This window comes from Pinus tabuliformis, chromosome 1_1, assembly GCF_031772625.1.
Source record: "Pinus tabuliformis cultivar Carrire ecotype Pingquan chromosome 1_1, CPIR1, whole genome shotgun sequence".
Classification (NCBI taxonomy): domain Eukaryota; kingdom Viridiplantae; phylum Streptophyta; class Pinopsida; order Pinales; family Pinaceae; genus Pinus; species Pinus tabuliformis.
In genome coordinates this window covers 154,778,645-154,794,427 of record NC_142297.1, presented here as the reverse complement: position 1 = coordinate 154,794,427, position 15,783 = coordinate 154,778,645, and the positions used below count along the sequence as shown (strand labels likewise).

General features: G+C 34.9%; 1 protein-coding gene across 1 annotated transcript in view; it reads right to left on the bottom strand.

Moving 5' to 3' along the window:
- Positions 1-2,396: 2,396 nt before the first annotated feature.
- Positions 2,397-15,783, bottom strand: part of LOC149212066 (MADS-box protein SOC1-like) — a 30,101-nt gene continuing 16,714 nt past the window's right edge. The window contains exon 4 of the mRNA XM_089390539.1: positions 2,397-2,966. Within this exon, the coding sequence (XP_089246665.1) occupies positions 2,856-2,966 (111 nt within the window). The 3' untranslated portion in view covers positions 2,397-2,855. The remainder of the gene's footprint in view (positions 2,967-15,783) is intronic.

Genomic DNA, 15,783 nt, shown 5'->3' with positions numbered 1-15,783 from the left:
AAAATATCAATTAAGTAAGATTGAATTTTTTAAATGTCATCAAAGAAATTACACATTACACATCTCTTTCATACTATATTTTAAAAAGTGATTTTTAATACAACAATAATTTTTTTAATATTAATTTTTTTTTATATATAAACATAAAAGAAAAAACATTTATCTAATAAATTTTTTGATGTTAATTTTTTTTAATATAAACATAAAAGAAAAGGCATTTATCTATTGAATAAAAAAAGTTTTAAGTTTAATTATTTTGTATATCTCTATATAAATAAATCTGATATAAAACTATTTTATTTAAAAAGAAATTAAAATATTCATTGATGGATATTGAAGTGTTTTACTAATTGATATTGAAATTTTGAGTCTTTTATTATAATGATTATTTTTAAATGCTATATATATCAAAAAATTATAAATCTCTTTTATTTAAATTTATTTTAAAAGTTAAACCAGACTTTTGAAAACTATTCAAATTAAGTTATCAGTAAAAAAAAATATTTTGAAATCTAAAACTTGAAAAACAAAAGCTCTATTAAAAGTTACTTAAAATTTTTATTGGGTTATAATTTGAATTTCTCGAATTATTTTTTTTTAAGTTATGAAATTCAAACATTTTTTTTTTGAAGTTATGTTTTTTTTACACCATAGGCTTAGAATTTGGTTTAAGCCTAGCTTTAAGGAACAAGTAGCCTGGAGGAAGACCATGAATACTGGTGTCACTAGTTATTTCAGGTTGGCTTACATGCCACTACTTACAAAGCACAAAATAAGCAAAAATACATATCATAGGAATCCACATTATGGAGGTGGATTTGGAGGAAAGGAGGGAGGAGCAACAAAGAGAGCAACATGTTCATGCATGTGGAAGTCTATGTGTGCCACCCTCACTTCCAGGGAGCGGAGGTGGTCATTTGTTCACCTGTGGTGACAATGTAGACTTTCCACTGAGTCCAAGATCTTGTTCTACATGTGTTGAAGATCATTGATATAAGCTACCAATTCATTTCTATCTTCGTACCTATGCTCCCTTAGAGTATCAATATTGAGATAAATGTTAGCAATCGAGCAACTATAGACTCCAAGGAGGTGTGGAATCTGCATCCTCTCTAGAATGATGGCTACCATAGTTTCAGTAGCAGAGCTTGGCTTCTCTACCATAGTTTCAGTGCATATGTCCCCTCTCACGAGGCTTTAGAACACCCTAGTAATCACTAGCCACCCTAGAGAGGATGAAGTTCCACCTAACCAGAGAAAAGAACCAAAACAAATTGTATTGAACTTGCAGAAGGAGTAAACAGAAGTCATTACAGAGACCCAACCATGCACTTTCGAGAATAAGGCATTGTTCTAAACATTATTCGCCCTCCCGCAAAGGTAGAAGAACATGAAGCCATAGAGAGATCCCAAGTTTCCATTGGAGTCGGTCTTGCACAAAGCTCACCCGTTGACAAGATACCACTGATGAGATGGCTAGCAGAGTCCCCCCTTAGATTTCCCCATAACCAAACCGAGAGAACCCATAAGTGCCGTGAGTTATCCCAATTCACGGAGAGAAAGGGTTGATGCCTTGGAGTTTCATGTTGCTATGGGGCAGAGAGAGCTCATGGATCCCATGGCCATTCTGGCTGCTCGTGGTTTCTCTCCTCTTAGCTTAAGCAATATAAAAACAATGCTCGTCTACCCCTAGCTAGAACTGCAACCATGTAGCATTAACACCAGACAAACTATCACCAAACACTCCCTCCTCATCGCCCAAAGTGGTTTAATAGCCTTTTGAGGTCTCCCTGCCTTCATATAAACTATCGCAGCAAGAGCCGGTGAGTGAGTACAAGGTACTGTTGAGCTTCATAAATTCTTATGTGGAGAGCGTGGAGGCCTATGGGGCTCCATGTGCCACCACACCACCATCTAAAGCCAACATTCATCACCCCATCAGGGAAAAGTTATGTTTATTTATCTTAGATTAAACTATGTTTTTTATATATAATATTTTTCCCATTTATTAATTTAAATAATTTCATATATATATTTATTAATCACTTAATTTCATATTCTTATTTTATATAATAATTTTTTAAATTAATATACTTAAGCCCAAACGTATAAGGGGGCGCACTTTTCCATTTGATTACTCACGGCCCTTTTGCCCCTTTGATCTCACGATAGAACATCGAACTCTAAAATTAGATAATTGATTTATTAGATATTTTTAATCTACTATCCCAAATGAATAAGAAATGCCTTATTCCATTTAATCTCTGTGCGTCATTTCATATCATAATAAAATACCAATTCTTTAAAACTAGTTCGTTAACCTATTAAGTTGTCTTAATTGTAATTATCATTCTGATATCAAGTTATCAAAATTCAAATTTAACACTAATACCAAATAAAATATAATATTTATTTACAAATATTATTAAAAGAAATCTTTAACATGGCACGTTTGATGTATACTTTACAAAATACTTAAAAGATACTGCACTCAAATTCCGGCGTTGATCAACATTGTTTTGATACTTCATTCGTTTACATAAGACCAAGGAGGATAGTAGGGTAGGTTTTCCTCCTTACCACAGACCAAGGGGAAGCACAGACCAGATTGGTTTCATTCTCTGAGGTTGGTAAAGTAGAGAGAGAATGGCCATCGGTGACCTTTCCTAGTTCCAGGTTGAGTTCAACTTAATACAAAAAGGATTACACTCGCATTCTAATCTTGATTCACACTGTTGATAATTGGTTTACAAGATAACAGGAAAGGTACTGCTGTAGTAAAGCTTATTTGTATAATGAAAATAAGGCGAGTTTACATATCCATTACTAACATTTTATAAGAGAGGAAGGTGATCTTATACATTTGGAAGTCCCATAACCAGTTGAGTCTCAACATCAATGCACTGGGTGCTTCCAAGCTGGAGCACAGGTGATGTCAAAACCGAACCTCCTTCGAGATCAGCGCACTGGAAAATATAAATCCATAAAGTTAATTTAAAATTTAAAAAAAAAATAAAGAATAATAACAAAGAGATATGCTATTTAACAATAATGGCTATTCAAATTTCTTTGAAGTAGATACAGCGGAAAAAAAATTTGAGTTATTTTTTAATTATTTAAAAAAAAAATATTGGAGCAGGCTCCCGTTGGCCGGAAACAACAGGCCCCATCCAGGGAGAGGGCCTTTGTGGCCCTGAGACAGACCTACATAGTTCTGTAACAGACATAACGTTACAAGCCTCTATGAGCTCTTCTTTTATTTTTTTGTTGCAGGCCTATGCAGCAGCCACACTTAATTGCGGGCGTCTGCAATTAAAAAAAAATTACATTCTTTTAACATAGGTTTTCTGTTGAAAATTAGATTGTTATCTTGATTCGTGATCTATAATTGTATGGCTTCTAAGGCTAAATCCAACTGTAGAAGGCGTCTTGATGAAGTCTCGGAATATGATATCCATGAAGATATCAATTCTGACTGGAGAATCAAATGCAACATTTGTCCCACTGTGGTGTCTCTAGACATAAACAGATTGAAATACCACCTGGCTAGAATGTTGGGTAGGGATGCCGTAATTTGTGATCATTGCTCATTGCTCTCCAGAAGTCACATTGAAAATGCATGCTAATATGCCATTCAGGTACAAAATGATAAGAGAGTAAAAATGAAGCATGAGGCTGCAACAATGGGTGGATTCACAGGGTCCCCATGTTCTTATAGGTTCTGCCTCATCAAATGTTGTAGGAAATGCATCTCATATAAAATATTTTTTCTTTCGTCCTACTATGGGATCTTAGTCGATCTTGGAAACTTTAAAGGAAAAAGAAGAAGACAGATCTGGCAGGTTTTGGTATCATGATGACCTCCCATTTAACTATGCAATGTCACTTTAGGCTTTTCAGCCCATGCTAGATGCAATAGCATGTGCTAGCTTAAGCTACAAAGTATCTTTTTATAATTCATTTAAGGAGAAAGATATTGGAAGTAATGTTTCATGATTTTTAAGTTGTCTTGAGTTGTCATTGTGGCTCTCTATGAGTCATAGATCAATTTTTTTGGGATCTTATCATTTAGAAGTCAGTGATCTAATTCTTATATATGTAACTGTTTTATGTGATCAATGAATATAGACTATGTTTGGTGTTGTGATTTTAATCCTTCTTTTTGCTCTCTCTCTATTTTCTAATATGGTACCAGAGCCTGGTCAAGGAAAATTTTAAGTGCTAATACTGGCAGGTGGGCTAATTTTTCATGATTTTCCCAAAAGTAATATTAGTTAATTTTTTTTAAGTGATTCCCCCAAATTTTACAATATAAAATTATTTTACTTTAAATATCACCAAAATTTTATATGATGATGATGATGATGATGGTTACTGTGAGACTATAAAATAATTATAAATCTAAATATTTTTATAGAAGTATGATCAAACATTTTACATTTTGCATATTAGGGACCATAAAATTGGCCAAAAGGTAGAAATTTTATGTTAAACTCCAATCCCTAAAATTTTCCCTGATGTCTTACTCCTTCACCCGTTAAACTAGAAAACTTAGAATTGTATTACTCTATAATTAGAGTTGTTGTAGGTTAGATGTGTGTGTGAAAATTTCTGGTGTGATAGAAAATATTGTTGTGTTTTGTGTGTGGTTTCTTTTTAATTGCAGGCATTTGTGATTAAAAAAAATACATTTTTTTAACATATTTTTCCTATTTAAAATCAGATTGTTATCTTGATTTGTGATCTATAATTCCATGGCTTCTAAGGCTAAATCCAATTCTAAAAGGCCTCTTGATGGAGTGGAATATGATACCCATGAAAGTATCAATTCTGACTAGAGAATCAAATGCAACTTTTGTTCCACTGTGGTGTCCCTCCCTAGACATATTCAGAGACATAAATAGATTGAAATACCACCTGGCTAGAATAGTGGCCAGGGATGCTGTAATTTGTGATCATTGCCCTCCAGAATAGTGGCTAGGGATGTGGTAATTTGTGATCATTGCCCTCTAGAAGTCACAGTGAAAATGCATGCGAATATGCCATTGAAGTAGAAAATGCTAAGAGAGAAAAAATGAAGCATATGGCGGCAATGTTGCTATAGGTTCCGCCTCATCAAATGTTGTAGGAAATGCATCTCATATAAGATATTCTTTCTTTCTTCCTTGCATTAGTTTGAGATCTCAGTCGAGCTTGGAAACTTCTAATGAAAAAAAGAGGGCAGATATGGCACTGAAGAGGTTTTGGTATCATAATGAGATCCAGTTTAACAATGCAAAGTTACTTTAGGTTTCCAACCCATGGTAGATGCAATTGCATGTGCTACTTTAGGTTTCCAACCCATGGTAGATGCAATTGCATGTGCTAGGTCCGGCTACAAAGCATCTCTTAATAATTTATTTAGGGAGAAAGATATTGGATTTTATAAATAGTTATTTTTTTTATATGAGTGAGTTGTACATGAGTCATAGATCCTCTTTTTCAGATCTTATCATCTAGAATTCATGATCTAATTCTTATATATATAATTATTTTATATGATCAATGAATATAGAATGTGTTTGGTATTGTGTGTTTAATAGTTCTTTCTACTCTCTATTTTCTAATATGGTATCAGAACCTATTTTAATCTTACTCATTCACAGGAAAGCCAAGAAAATGTGATAGCACTTTGAATCTTACTCATTCACAGGAAAGCCAAGAAAATGTGATAGCACTTTGAATTGTATTCTTTATAATTAGAGTTGGTGTAGCTTAGATATGTGTGTGAAAATTTCTGGTGTGATAGAAAATATTGTTGTGTTTTGTGTGTTTTCTGAGATGCTAGGGCCGCCAATTTTATCGAAAGAAATTTCAGAGTTGTCATTTTCAAAGCAAGCGGATCACATTTACTCATCCCTGCTTCAGTCAACCAAGAATAAGCTCTTTTAATACATTCTTCAACTCTGCCCAAGGACGCAGTGGCCGCATGCATTAGGCAACATGGAAATATTTGTTTATTTTATTTCTTTTAGTGTGGATGAAATCCGCCTTAGGAAAAAAAGGAAATCCAACGTATTTGATCTAAAGGGAGAGATCTATTTTCTTTAGAAGATTTACCGCTGCTAAGATAAGGAAGGTCTGAGGGTTTAAGTATTGACTGGCTTCGTTCCATGCGTTATGTCAAAAGCTATGGATTTGTCCGACAAGGTAGAATTGGTGCACATAGTTACAATCATTGATCCGGGCCACAGATGTGTGAGAAGAATTAGACCGAGAGATATAGACGGGGGCATGATGCTGATCGCATTCAAATTCACTTGTGTTGGCAATGACGGGTCCTCGAATGAAGTGCTGCACCAAAGGAGACAGCGATCTGGCACCCAATTCTGTCATGTTATCTAATTTATCCAAGCACAAGAGGGCCAACAAAAGAAAATAGGGAAGTAGCAGAGTCGATCCAAGACCAGTTGAGCATTTATCTAAGGCTAACAGAGTTCACTGGAAAAAACCATTGGCAGCTGTACCGACCCTATGCAAAGGAACATTGTATGTGTGAAGAACTAAGAGGGATTGTTGCATTTTCCGGTTTCGATATGATATAGAACTCATATCATTTTTAGCTTGACGCGATCGATCTCGGAAGGTCGCTGGTGCAGAGTTTGAGTCTGAGATTAGGGTAAAATGGTTAATTTGGCCACATTTCTTTATAATGTTCGATGGGTGAAAACATTATTTATTTTGAGCTTTATTTTTAAAGCGGAATATTTTAAGGTTATTTTAATTATTTGTTTGAAAAATATTTAATGGGTGGGAGTTAAAAAAAAGAAAGAAAAGGGGTCGTTATTAGAAATTTTAATGGTAAAAAGGAATTGTTGGTAAAAATTAAATGCATAACCACAAAGAACATGTTAACTATTTAACCGATTAAAGTGATCCATGGTGCTCTTAGAGCATTAGTTTTTAATAAGAGCAAGCTAGTGTGTGACCCATCGTAGCATCACTATAGGTTATTTTATGCAATGTTAAGTGTAGAATTGTTTGTTGAAGACACTCAGAATGTTATCCTCGATTACTGATGAACGCTGCAGAGGGCTTTGAATTTGGTTGTAGTTCCTATATAAGAGGGCTTTGAATTCACAGATGGTTGTAGTTCCTATATAAGATGGTTTAGTTGTCGAATTGAGGCTTGTGTGATCCATATCAATTTATGAGAGATTCTTCAACGTAAATCACATAGAATATCATTTGTCGACCCGTTTCGAACCAACTAGTGTGGTTCATCGTCAGGACAAGTTGAAGAAATAGATCTAGCTATGCAATTTAAATAGTATGAGCAGAGACCCCCAACTGCTATCTTATCCAATGGCTAATTTTGCCTATGGGACCAAAGTTAAAAAGTCAAAATAAAATAGTTATATTAGATGACCATTCTTTTTAAGATATAAGATTTTTATATAAATAAAATAATTAAATAGGTGTTAATGTTACTAGTTAGTTAAAAGTTTAATAAAAATATAAGTTATAAGAAATATTATAATACAATATACATAGGGTATAGAATAACAGTTAGTGAGAATAAAATAAAAAGGAAAAAATAATAAAAATATAAATGAACCAAGCTAGTAAGGGTAAAAGTTAGTTGAAAAGACAAATTAATAATAAATCAAAATAAAAGAGGAAAAACAAATAAATAAAAATAAAAAATAAAAATAAAAATAAAATAAAGCTAATAAAGGTACAAGTTAGTTTAAAAATTAAAAATAAATAAATAAATACATAAATAAAACTAAAACTTAGGAAAAACTCAGAAGGAGGTTAGTCAAGGTTAGTTTAAAAATAAAAATAAAAATAAAAATAAATAAATAAAAATAATAACAATAATAAAAGAATATAATAATAAAAATCAAAACATATAAAAGAGAACAGAGCTAAGGTAAAAGATAGTTGAAAAAGGAATAAAATAATAAATAGATCATTATACTGAAGAAAAAAAAATAAAAAAAATAAAAATATATATATATATATATATATATATATAAATAAATAATAATATATAATAATAATAATAATAATAATAATTAAAAATTAAAAAAATAAAAATAAAAATAAAAATAAATAAATAAATAAATAAAAAATAAATAAAATAAAATTAAAAAATAAAAAAATAAAAAAAAATTAAATTAAAAATAAAATCAAATAAAAATAAAATAAATAAATAGATAAAATAAATAAATTAAAAAGTAAAATAAAATAAATAAACTAATTAATTAAAAAAATAAAAATAATAATAATAATAATAATAAGTATATATAAATAAGGTATATGAATAAGAAATAAAAATAAACCAGAGAGAACGACAAAAAATAAAAATGGGGAGGGACAGAGCAAAACGAATCAACCTTAGGAGGAAGGAAGGCTTCAGGGGGGACACAGAAAGCGAGCACAAAAGCTAAAAGGAGGGGGGAAGGAGAAAGACTAAGACGACAGGGCAGGGATCCAACAGCTACTGATTTTCCAGCCATCATCTCTATTGAGATTATTAGGCCTTCTTTCAATCTCAATAGCTTCCCTGAATTTACAATGATGGAAATGAGCAACCTTAGCAACAACCTTGGCCTCCTCAATACAAACCTGATGCTTGGTCTTTTCCACATGCTCTGCTAATGCTGAAGACTTGGTTCTCCCATGTCTTAGGTCAGCTACATGTTCACTTATCCTCTGATGGATGGAGCGTCCTGTTTCCCCGATATAGGGGGTTCCACAAGAACAAGGGATCAAGTAGACACCCTTCATGTCCATAGGGTCAACAGAATCTTTCACCGATCGGAGGGATTTACGAATGGTGTTGAGGGGTCTAAAGGTAGAGGGGATGTCATACCTCTTAAGGATCCGAGCAATTTTGTCTGTGGTTCCTTGTACATAGGGAAGATGGACCCCTAGTCGGCGCTCCTTCGGTTCTTTATTAATTAACGCATTTTTAGAGGCTTTAAGGAAAGCCCTCTGACCTAGGCGCCTACTGTAGCCATTCTCCACAAAGACATTAAGGAGATGGGATCGCTCCTTATCAAAGCTCTTATTATCGGAGATCCTCAGGGCACGAGTAGCAAGGGTGTTAAGAACACCCATCTTTTGAGCAGGGAAATGATGGGAATCGGCATGAAGATACTGCTCAGTATGCGTTTTCTTTCGGAATACTGAGTGGGAGAGAGAGCCATCCATATTCTTAGAAATAAGAATATCCAGGAAAGGGAGGCAACCATTAACCTCTTTTTCCATGGTGAACTTAATGGAAGAGGACTGACAGTTGAGGTGATTGAAGAAGCGATCCAGCTCCTCTTGGCCATGGGACCAGATGACATTAGTGTCATCTACATATCTTCTCCAAAGCTTAGGAAGGAGACGAGCCGAGGCTAGAGCTTTGGCTTCGAAATCTTCCATAAAGAGATTGGCGACAATAGGGGAAAGGGGGGAACCCATGGCAACACCACAAGTCTGTTCAAAGAACTCACCCTCGAAACAGAAGAAAGTGGAAGTGAGACAGATCTCAACCAGATGCGCGGTATCGGGATCCGTTAGGCGATAGATCACTTCCAGGGCCTCCTTTATAGGGATGCAGGTATAAAGGGAGACCACATCAAAGCTGACAAGGATGTCATCAGGGTCAAGTTTAATATCTTTAAGCTCCTTAATGAAGGATGCAGAGTCTTTCACGAAGGACTCAGTGCGGCCAACCAGGGGCTTAAGTTTCAGGGCGAGGAACTTAGCTAGAAGGAAGGTTGGACCACCAATGGTATAGTGTCAAGACTCACCACTTGCGCTCCGGGAGGTTGAGAAGCGTCAATTCTGCAAATCACATCAATGATGCTCTGATGTGGGAAGCTCGAAAGTGTGGTGAAGAAAAGAGCGAAAACTGTGAGATTTCATAGTGGATATGAGTGCTAGTGATGAGCATATCAGAAAATTTTGACAAAGATTTATCTATTGTTGTAATGTCTATTTTTTATCATTGTCATGTAAGCATTAAGAGAGGGTATTGGGAGTATTGCTTCCATGACTTCAAAGTTGGCTTGAGTTTCCATTGTGAGTCTCTAGGTGTGATTCTAGAAATAGTTATTTCCCTATGTGTGTGAGTGTTTATGAGTCATAGATCCACCTTCTTCGGAGCTTATCATCTAGAAGTCAATGATCTAATTCTTATATATGTAATTATTTTATGTCACAAATGAATATAGAATGTGTTTGGTGTTGTGCGTTTAATCCCTCTTTGTGTTCTCTCTCTATTTTCTAATAAAGGACCTCAATGAGGAGTTTGAATGTGTCAAGGCATTGTCGGGCATCATTAAAAACTCGTGGAAGACCTCACCATTGGGTGCACAATTATGTCAGAGGGGTGGATAGATGAGAGGGGTAGAACAAGCATCATCCTTATTGTCATTTTATCTAAAGGAACCATGTTCCTAAAGTTGATTAATGCATCTTCACATGTAAAGGACACAAATCTGATTTTTTCAATGTTGTCATAGGTTGTGGAAGAAGTCGGGGTAAACCATATTATCCAAGTAATCATGGACAATGATGCAAATTATGTGGTAGTTGGAAGAATGCTAACCAAAATGTATCCTGCCATTTTTTAGAGCCCATGTGCCGCCCATTGTATAGACCTAATTTTGGAGGACATCAAAAAGTTGTCATGGTTGCGAGATGTTCTTTTAGAGTGCAAAAAATAACGAAGTACATTTATAACCATGCTTGGGTGCTGAGTCGTATGAGATAATTCACAGAGGGTGAACTCATTCAGCTCGTTGTCACAACTTTTGCCACCAATTTCCTCTCCCCCAAATTCTTTTTGAATGGTTACCAAAATTTAAGATGGATGTTTTGTAGACAACAATGGCTATTTTGAAAAGATTGCACAATACCTCATGCCATGGTTGCGAAGGTGTTTGTCTTCCAATAGGACTTGTGGGAGAAAGTCACTGAGATTGCTAGCTTAACCAAGCCCCTTGTGAAAGTCTTAAGGATCACAGATAGAGACAAACCTCAAATGGGCTACATTTATGAGGGCATGCATAGGCCAAAGAGGCAAGCGAGGCTTTTTATAGGGAAAATTCTTCTAAATATCTCCATATATGAGAAATTATTTATTCCAGGTGGGTCAGGAAACTACATTCACTATTGCATACAATAAGAACATATATAAATCCAAGCATATTCTATAATGAGGGGTCTGATATTCAAAAATATCTCAAGGTGATGAGAGGCATCATAATATACATTAAGAGAATGTTCTTGAACTAAGAAATTCAAGACAAAATCAATTTGCAATGATACATATACATGGAAGCTTATGGCATGTTTGGATTTATCTCAACCATATGGCTCAGGAATAAGAAAATGTCATGTAAGATTCAATTTTTAAATTCTGTAATTTCTTTAAGTTGGGCATTACAATTTCCAACACTCTAAACTTTTTTGTTGTTTTATACAACAAATTGGTGGATAAATTGTGGCACTAAGGCACCTAAATTACAAGAATTTGCAGTCAGAGTTCTAAGTCAGCCTTGCAATGCTTCAGGATGTGAGCGCAATTGGTCAGTGTTTGAACATATCCATAGAAAAAGGCGTAACAGGTTGGAGCTTGAGAGATTGCAAAAGCTTGTCTACATTTATTAAAACCTTTGACTACTCCCTAAACAAATGTGTCCAAAGGATTTAGATCCAATTGCATTGGATGACATTGAGCTAGAATATGAATGGGTTGTGGAGTAGTTGCCCACTGATTATTTGAGTCGGCTTGATGAGGAGACACAAGATCCCTCTAGTCAGTCATTTTATCAAATGGAAACTCCAAACACCCCTACTCACAATTGTTGTTTAAGCTCAATGATGTTGGCACTAGCTCATCGAGGGCTTATTCTATACATCCTTGTGTTGATGCATGAGACATGACATGGAACATGATGACATTGTCTATTTTTGGTTTTCTAATTATGTTATGATTCATGGATAACTTGCAAGTTGCTACCATATGTGATTTTGTTTATGAAATCATTTTTCAAGTTTCTTTTAAAATTTTTGAATACAAATCTCAATTGTGTTATGTTATAACTTATACGATCATATTTTATGAGATGATGTTATGAATTCTTGTGTAAACCAGGGTTTTATAACTTGTATGTGTTGGAAATTCCATTAATTTATCTTTCATACAAAAAAATGAGATATTTTTTAGTTTTTCTGCTATTTCCTCACTGTTCCGGAGTCTTCTCGATTCAACTAGTGATATGCTAGTGAGTATTTGTTGAGCACAAGTTGTGCAACATTACTTTTAAGTTCAAATTTTATAGGGAAAGGTTGGGGGTGTGAATGAATTTCAAGGTATCATTGTTCCGATAAATGTCTAAACTAGAGTGCATTTAGCACAAGTCTAATAACAATGTCTTACTTTCTAATAGGTCATTATTTTATCCAATATGTAACTCAAACCTCAATATAATTTAATAATGACAAATAATAACAATAAAACAAAAATAAAGGAACAAACACTATTTAAGCTCCAATATGAAATTTAAAATTTTAACTATAACATTGTAATATATATATTACAATGTTATAATTAGTAATTCTCTCTCTCTCTCTCTCTCTCTCTCTATATATATATATATATATATATATATTGCATGTGCTTAGCGCACACATAGTAGCCTAGCTACTACCTATACTCATAATGTGCAAAAAGTGCCCAAAAGTAGAGATTATATTTACCAAGATAAACTCAGTTTCTCTTTTTTCCTTTTCCTTGTTTGAACTTTTTGCCAACCCCCATCATTTGGATTGCCAATTACAATTGCCATTTCTTCTCCTTCTAATTTTTCTGGCACTTCTTTATCTGAGTCTGAACTCTCAGATGAGTGGGTTTGCATTGTTTTGGTTGCTCCTTAGTTGTTGTATATTTCCTCATGTTGTTTCTCAAGATCCTGGATCACTGCTAAAGCATTTGCTTGTCAGCTAGACTTTCATAATTATTATGCATCTTTTCTCCCTCCTTTAGTTGGGATCCATGTGGATTATGTTCTTCTGTTTGTTGACGATTCTCATCTATTTCTTCGTGTTCATCTTCTGAAGAAAACATATATATATATATATATATATTTCCATCCCCTTTTCATATGCAATTTTTTCTTTGCTTTTCTTTCTGCTTGCCGACATGTATTCTACAAGTGCCATGTATGATGACATATTTGACATCTGAAAGTTGCATTTTTGAAATATAACAATCGAGTCCCATTAAAATATTTATGAAGCAGATGAATGTGATATGGGAGGCCTTCACTAAGGTATATCTCAACATAATTATGTTTAACAGCTACAACCACCCTCCAAAATTTTGCCTATGCTTTGAATTTGGAGCCCCCCTTCTTAACCACAGGAGATCATCTTGCACTGGCCCAAGTATTCATGCTTCAACTCAGACTTATCTTTTCATTTGTGCATGTGCTTTCTTGCTTTCACACTTAGGTGATCTTTCTATGTCATAGGATGATGTCCCAACTTAGTCTCTGAACAATTTTGGGCTTGCCTCCAGAAACTACACAATCCTTGAGGACAAGCATCCTTGATGATGGGAATTGCATAGTCTTGACTAGCAGTCAGCCTTGAGCTCATAAATTGTGTAGTCATGGAAGGCAACCCAACATTGATTCGAGAAACCGCACAATCCATCATTGAGCTCAGAAACTGCATAGTGCACTCAACCGAGAAACTGTGAAATCCATCATTGAGCTCATAAACTACACAGTGCACTGAGCCAGAAAGTTGTCCAAATCCCCACAATTGCATAGTCTTTCCCGGCAGTGTGCATGGCGAGTTTTCATGGGAAAATAAGTAAAACAAAAAAGCATCCCTAAAAAATTGGGATCTAATTTTAGTATCCCAAATGAGGCACTTTCGCTATTTTTAGAAACTTTCACTAAGTGTCACCTTTTCCTTGATTTTCGGCATACATATCAAAATCCTTAATTCACTAAAATCTATTTAATAGACACTTTTAGAGCTCATTTTCACATTCAATATTAGAGCTCTAGCATTCCCAAGGAGATCAAGGAACCTTTAGTGCGATTGTAGTTGCTTTTTTGGGTGAGTTTCACTTTTGTTGTCTTTTGCTCCCTTTTGTCATTTGCTTGTGTGAGTGTTGTTTCACTTATTTCTCTTCATATTTTTTGGCGTTTCAACTTGTTTTAACTTGTAGAAGTGTTGTTTTAAGTTTTAGATTGTATTTCACAAGTTTCGCATTGGTTTTCCTTTTTTTGCACCAATGGTCGTCGTTGCAGGGAATCTCTTGACATACTTGATTTTCCTTTTGTTTGATTTATTGTTGCACTTGACTTCCATGGATTTACTCATAATTAGTAATATTTTCACTCAATATCACACTATCTCTCAAATTTTCTCATTTTCCCCACTTCCCTTAGGCAGATCTGCACTTTCCTTGGCTGGTTTTCACTCTGCCCAGATGGACACTGCACAATCCTAAGGCTCAAGCCACAATCTTGGCCTATGGAATTACGCAGTGCACAGTACTGGCTAGCCCCAACTACGTACTGCGCAATTCTAGGAGCCAACATGTCACCTTGGCCACTTAGACTGTGCAATGTGTAGTCTCTCCCAGACCACTGCCTAGGTTGAACTACACATTGCACAGTTTCAAGCCACAAGATTTGACCCTGACTGTTGAGACTATGTAGTTTAAAATTCCCATAGGCAACTAGTCCCTTTTGTCAATGGGAATTTCACAATCCTCCACATCAAATATATGGTTTGTTTCTTGAACATGCCTTAAAAGTAGATTTGCTTAAGACTGACATTTTCTTGCCATGAGTGTCTTTTCTGTCCCACAGGTACAACATTTCTTGAGCACCTCTACAGTAGTAATTGTTACCATGGAACGTAAGAGAGTTACTTCAAAAGAAACCACTAAAAGCAATAATGGGGAAGCAGTTAAGCAAGCGCTAGTACACTTACCAGTGTATGTAGATACTCAATTGTTTATAGAAAAGGGATCATCACTAAGATGGTAGCAGGTGAAAGATGCTTCTGTAAAGGACTTTGAGATAGACTTAGAGGACTGAAAGGTGTATCTCATCATCTAGCAATTAGGACTATACAAGGTTGCATGCAGATTTCCAGCCTTCCCATGTGCAGATATCATGAGATCAATTGTCTCACACATTGATGAGAAGACAATGACATTGAGAAGTGTTAGCGGGCAGAAGGTTGCTACCTTTCGAATAGAGGATTATCAACACATGTATCACTTTCCCAAGCCAGTGAAGCTCATGGTCTCACTTTTCTGTGCTACCCACAACTATGTAAACACAAGAGATATTTCCAAATGCTCAGTGAAAGAGATCGAATTTTCGACAAGAACCCACCCATGTATATAAGACAAAGTCCCTCAAGAAGGATTACCAGCTCTTGGTTATCTTATCTTAAAGGATCCATGGTCAGCATAGCAAGGACACCTTTCCTGAAGGGTGGGAAGTCAATAGATGAATAAAGGTATTTCACTTGCTTGATATCATGACCCTCTTATTCATTTGCAACCTAGAAGTGTAGCATATAAAATTAGGTATTATAGGTATCCATATGCACATAAGAGTGATATTGAGCATCTAATTCAAGTAATGTTAGAGGATGGTGTCATTCAACTTGGTCAAAGTTATATCTCCTCACTAATGATTATGGTTAAAAAAAATGATGCTTGAGGGTGTATGTTTGCAGATAAATTAATACCGAGGTACT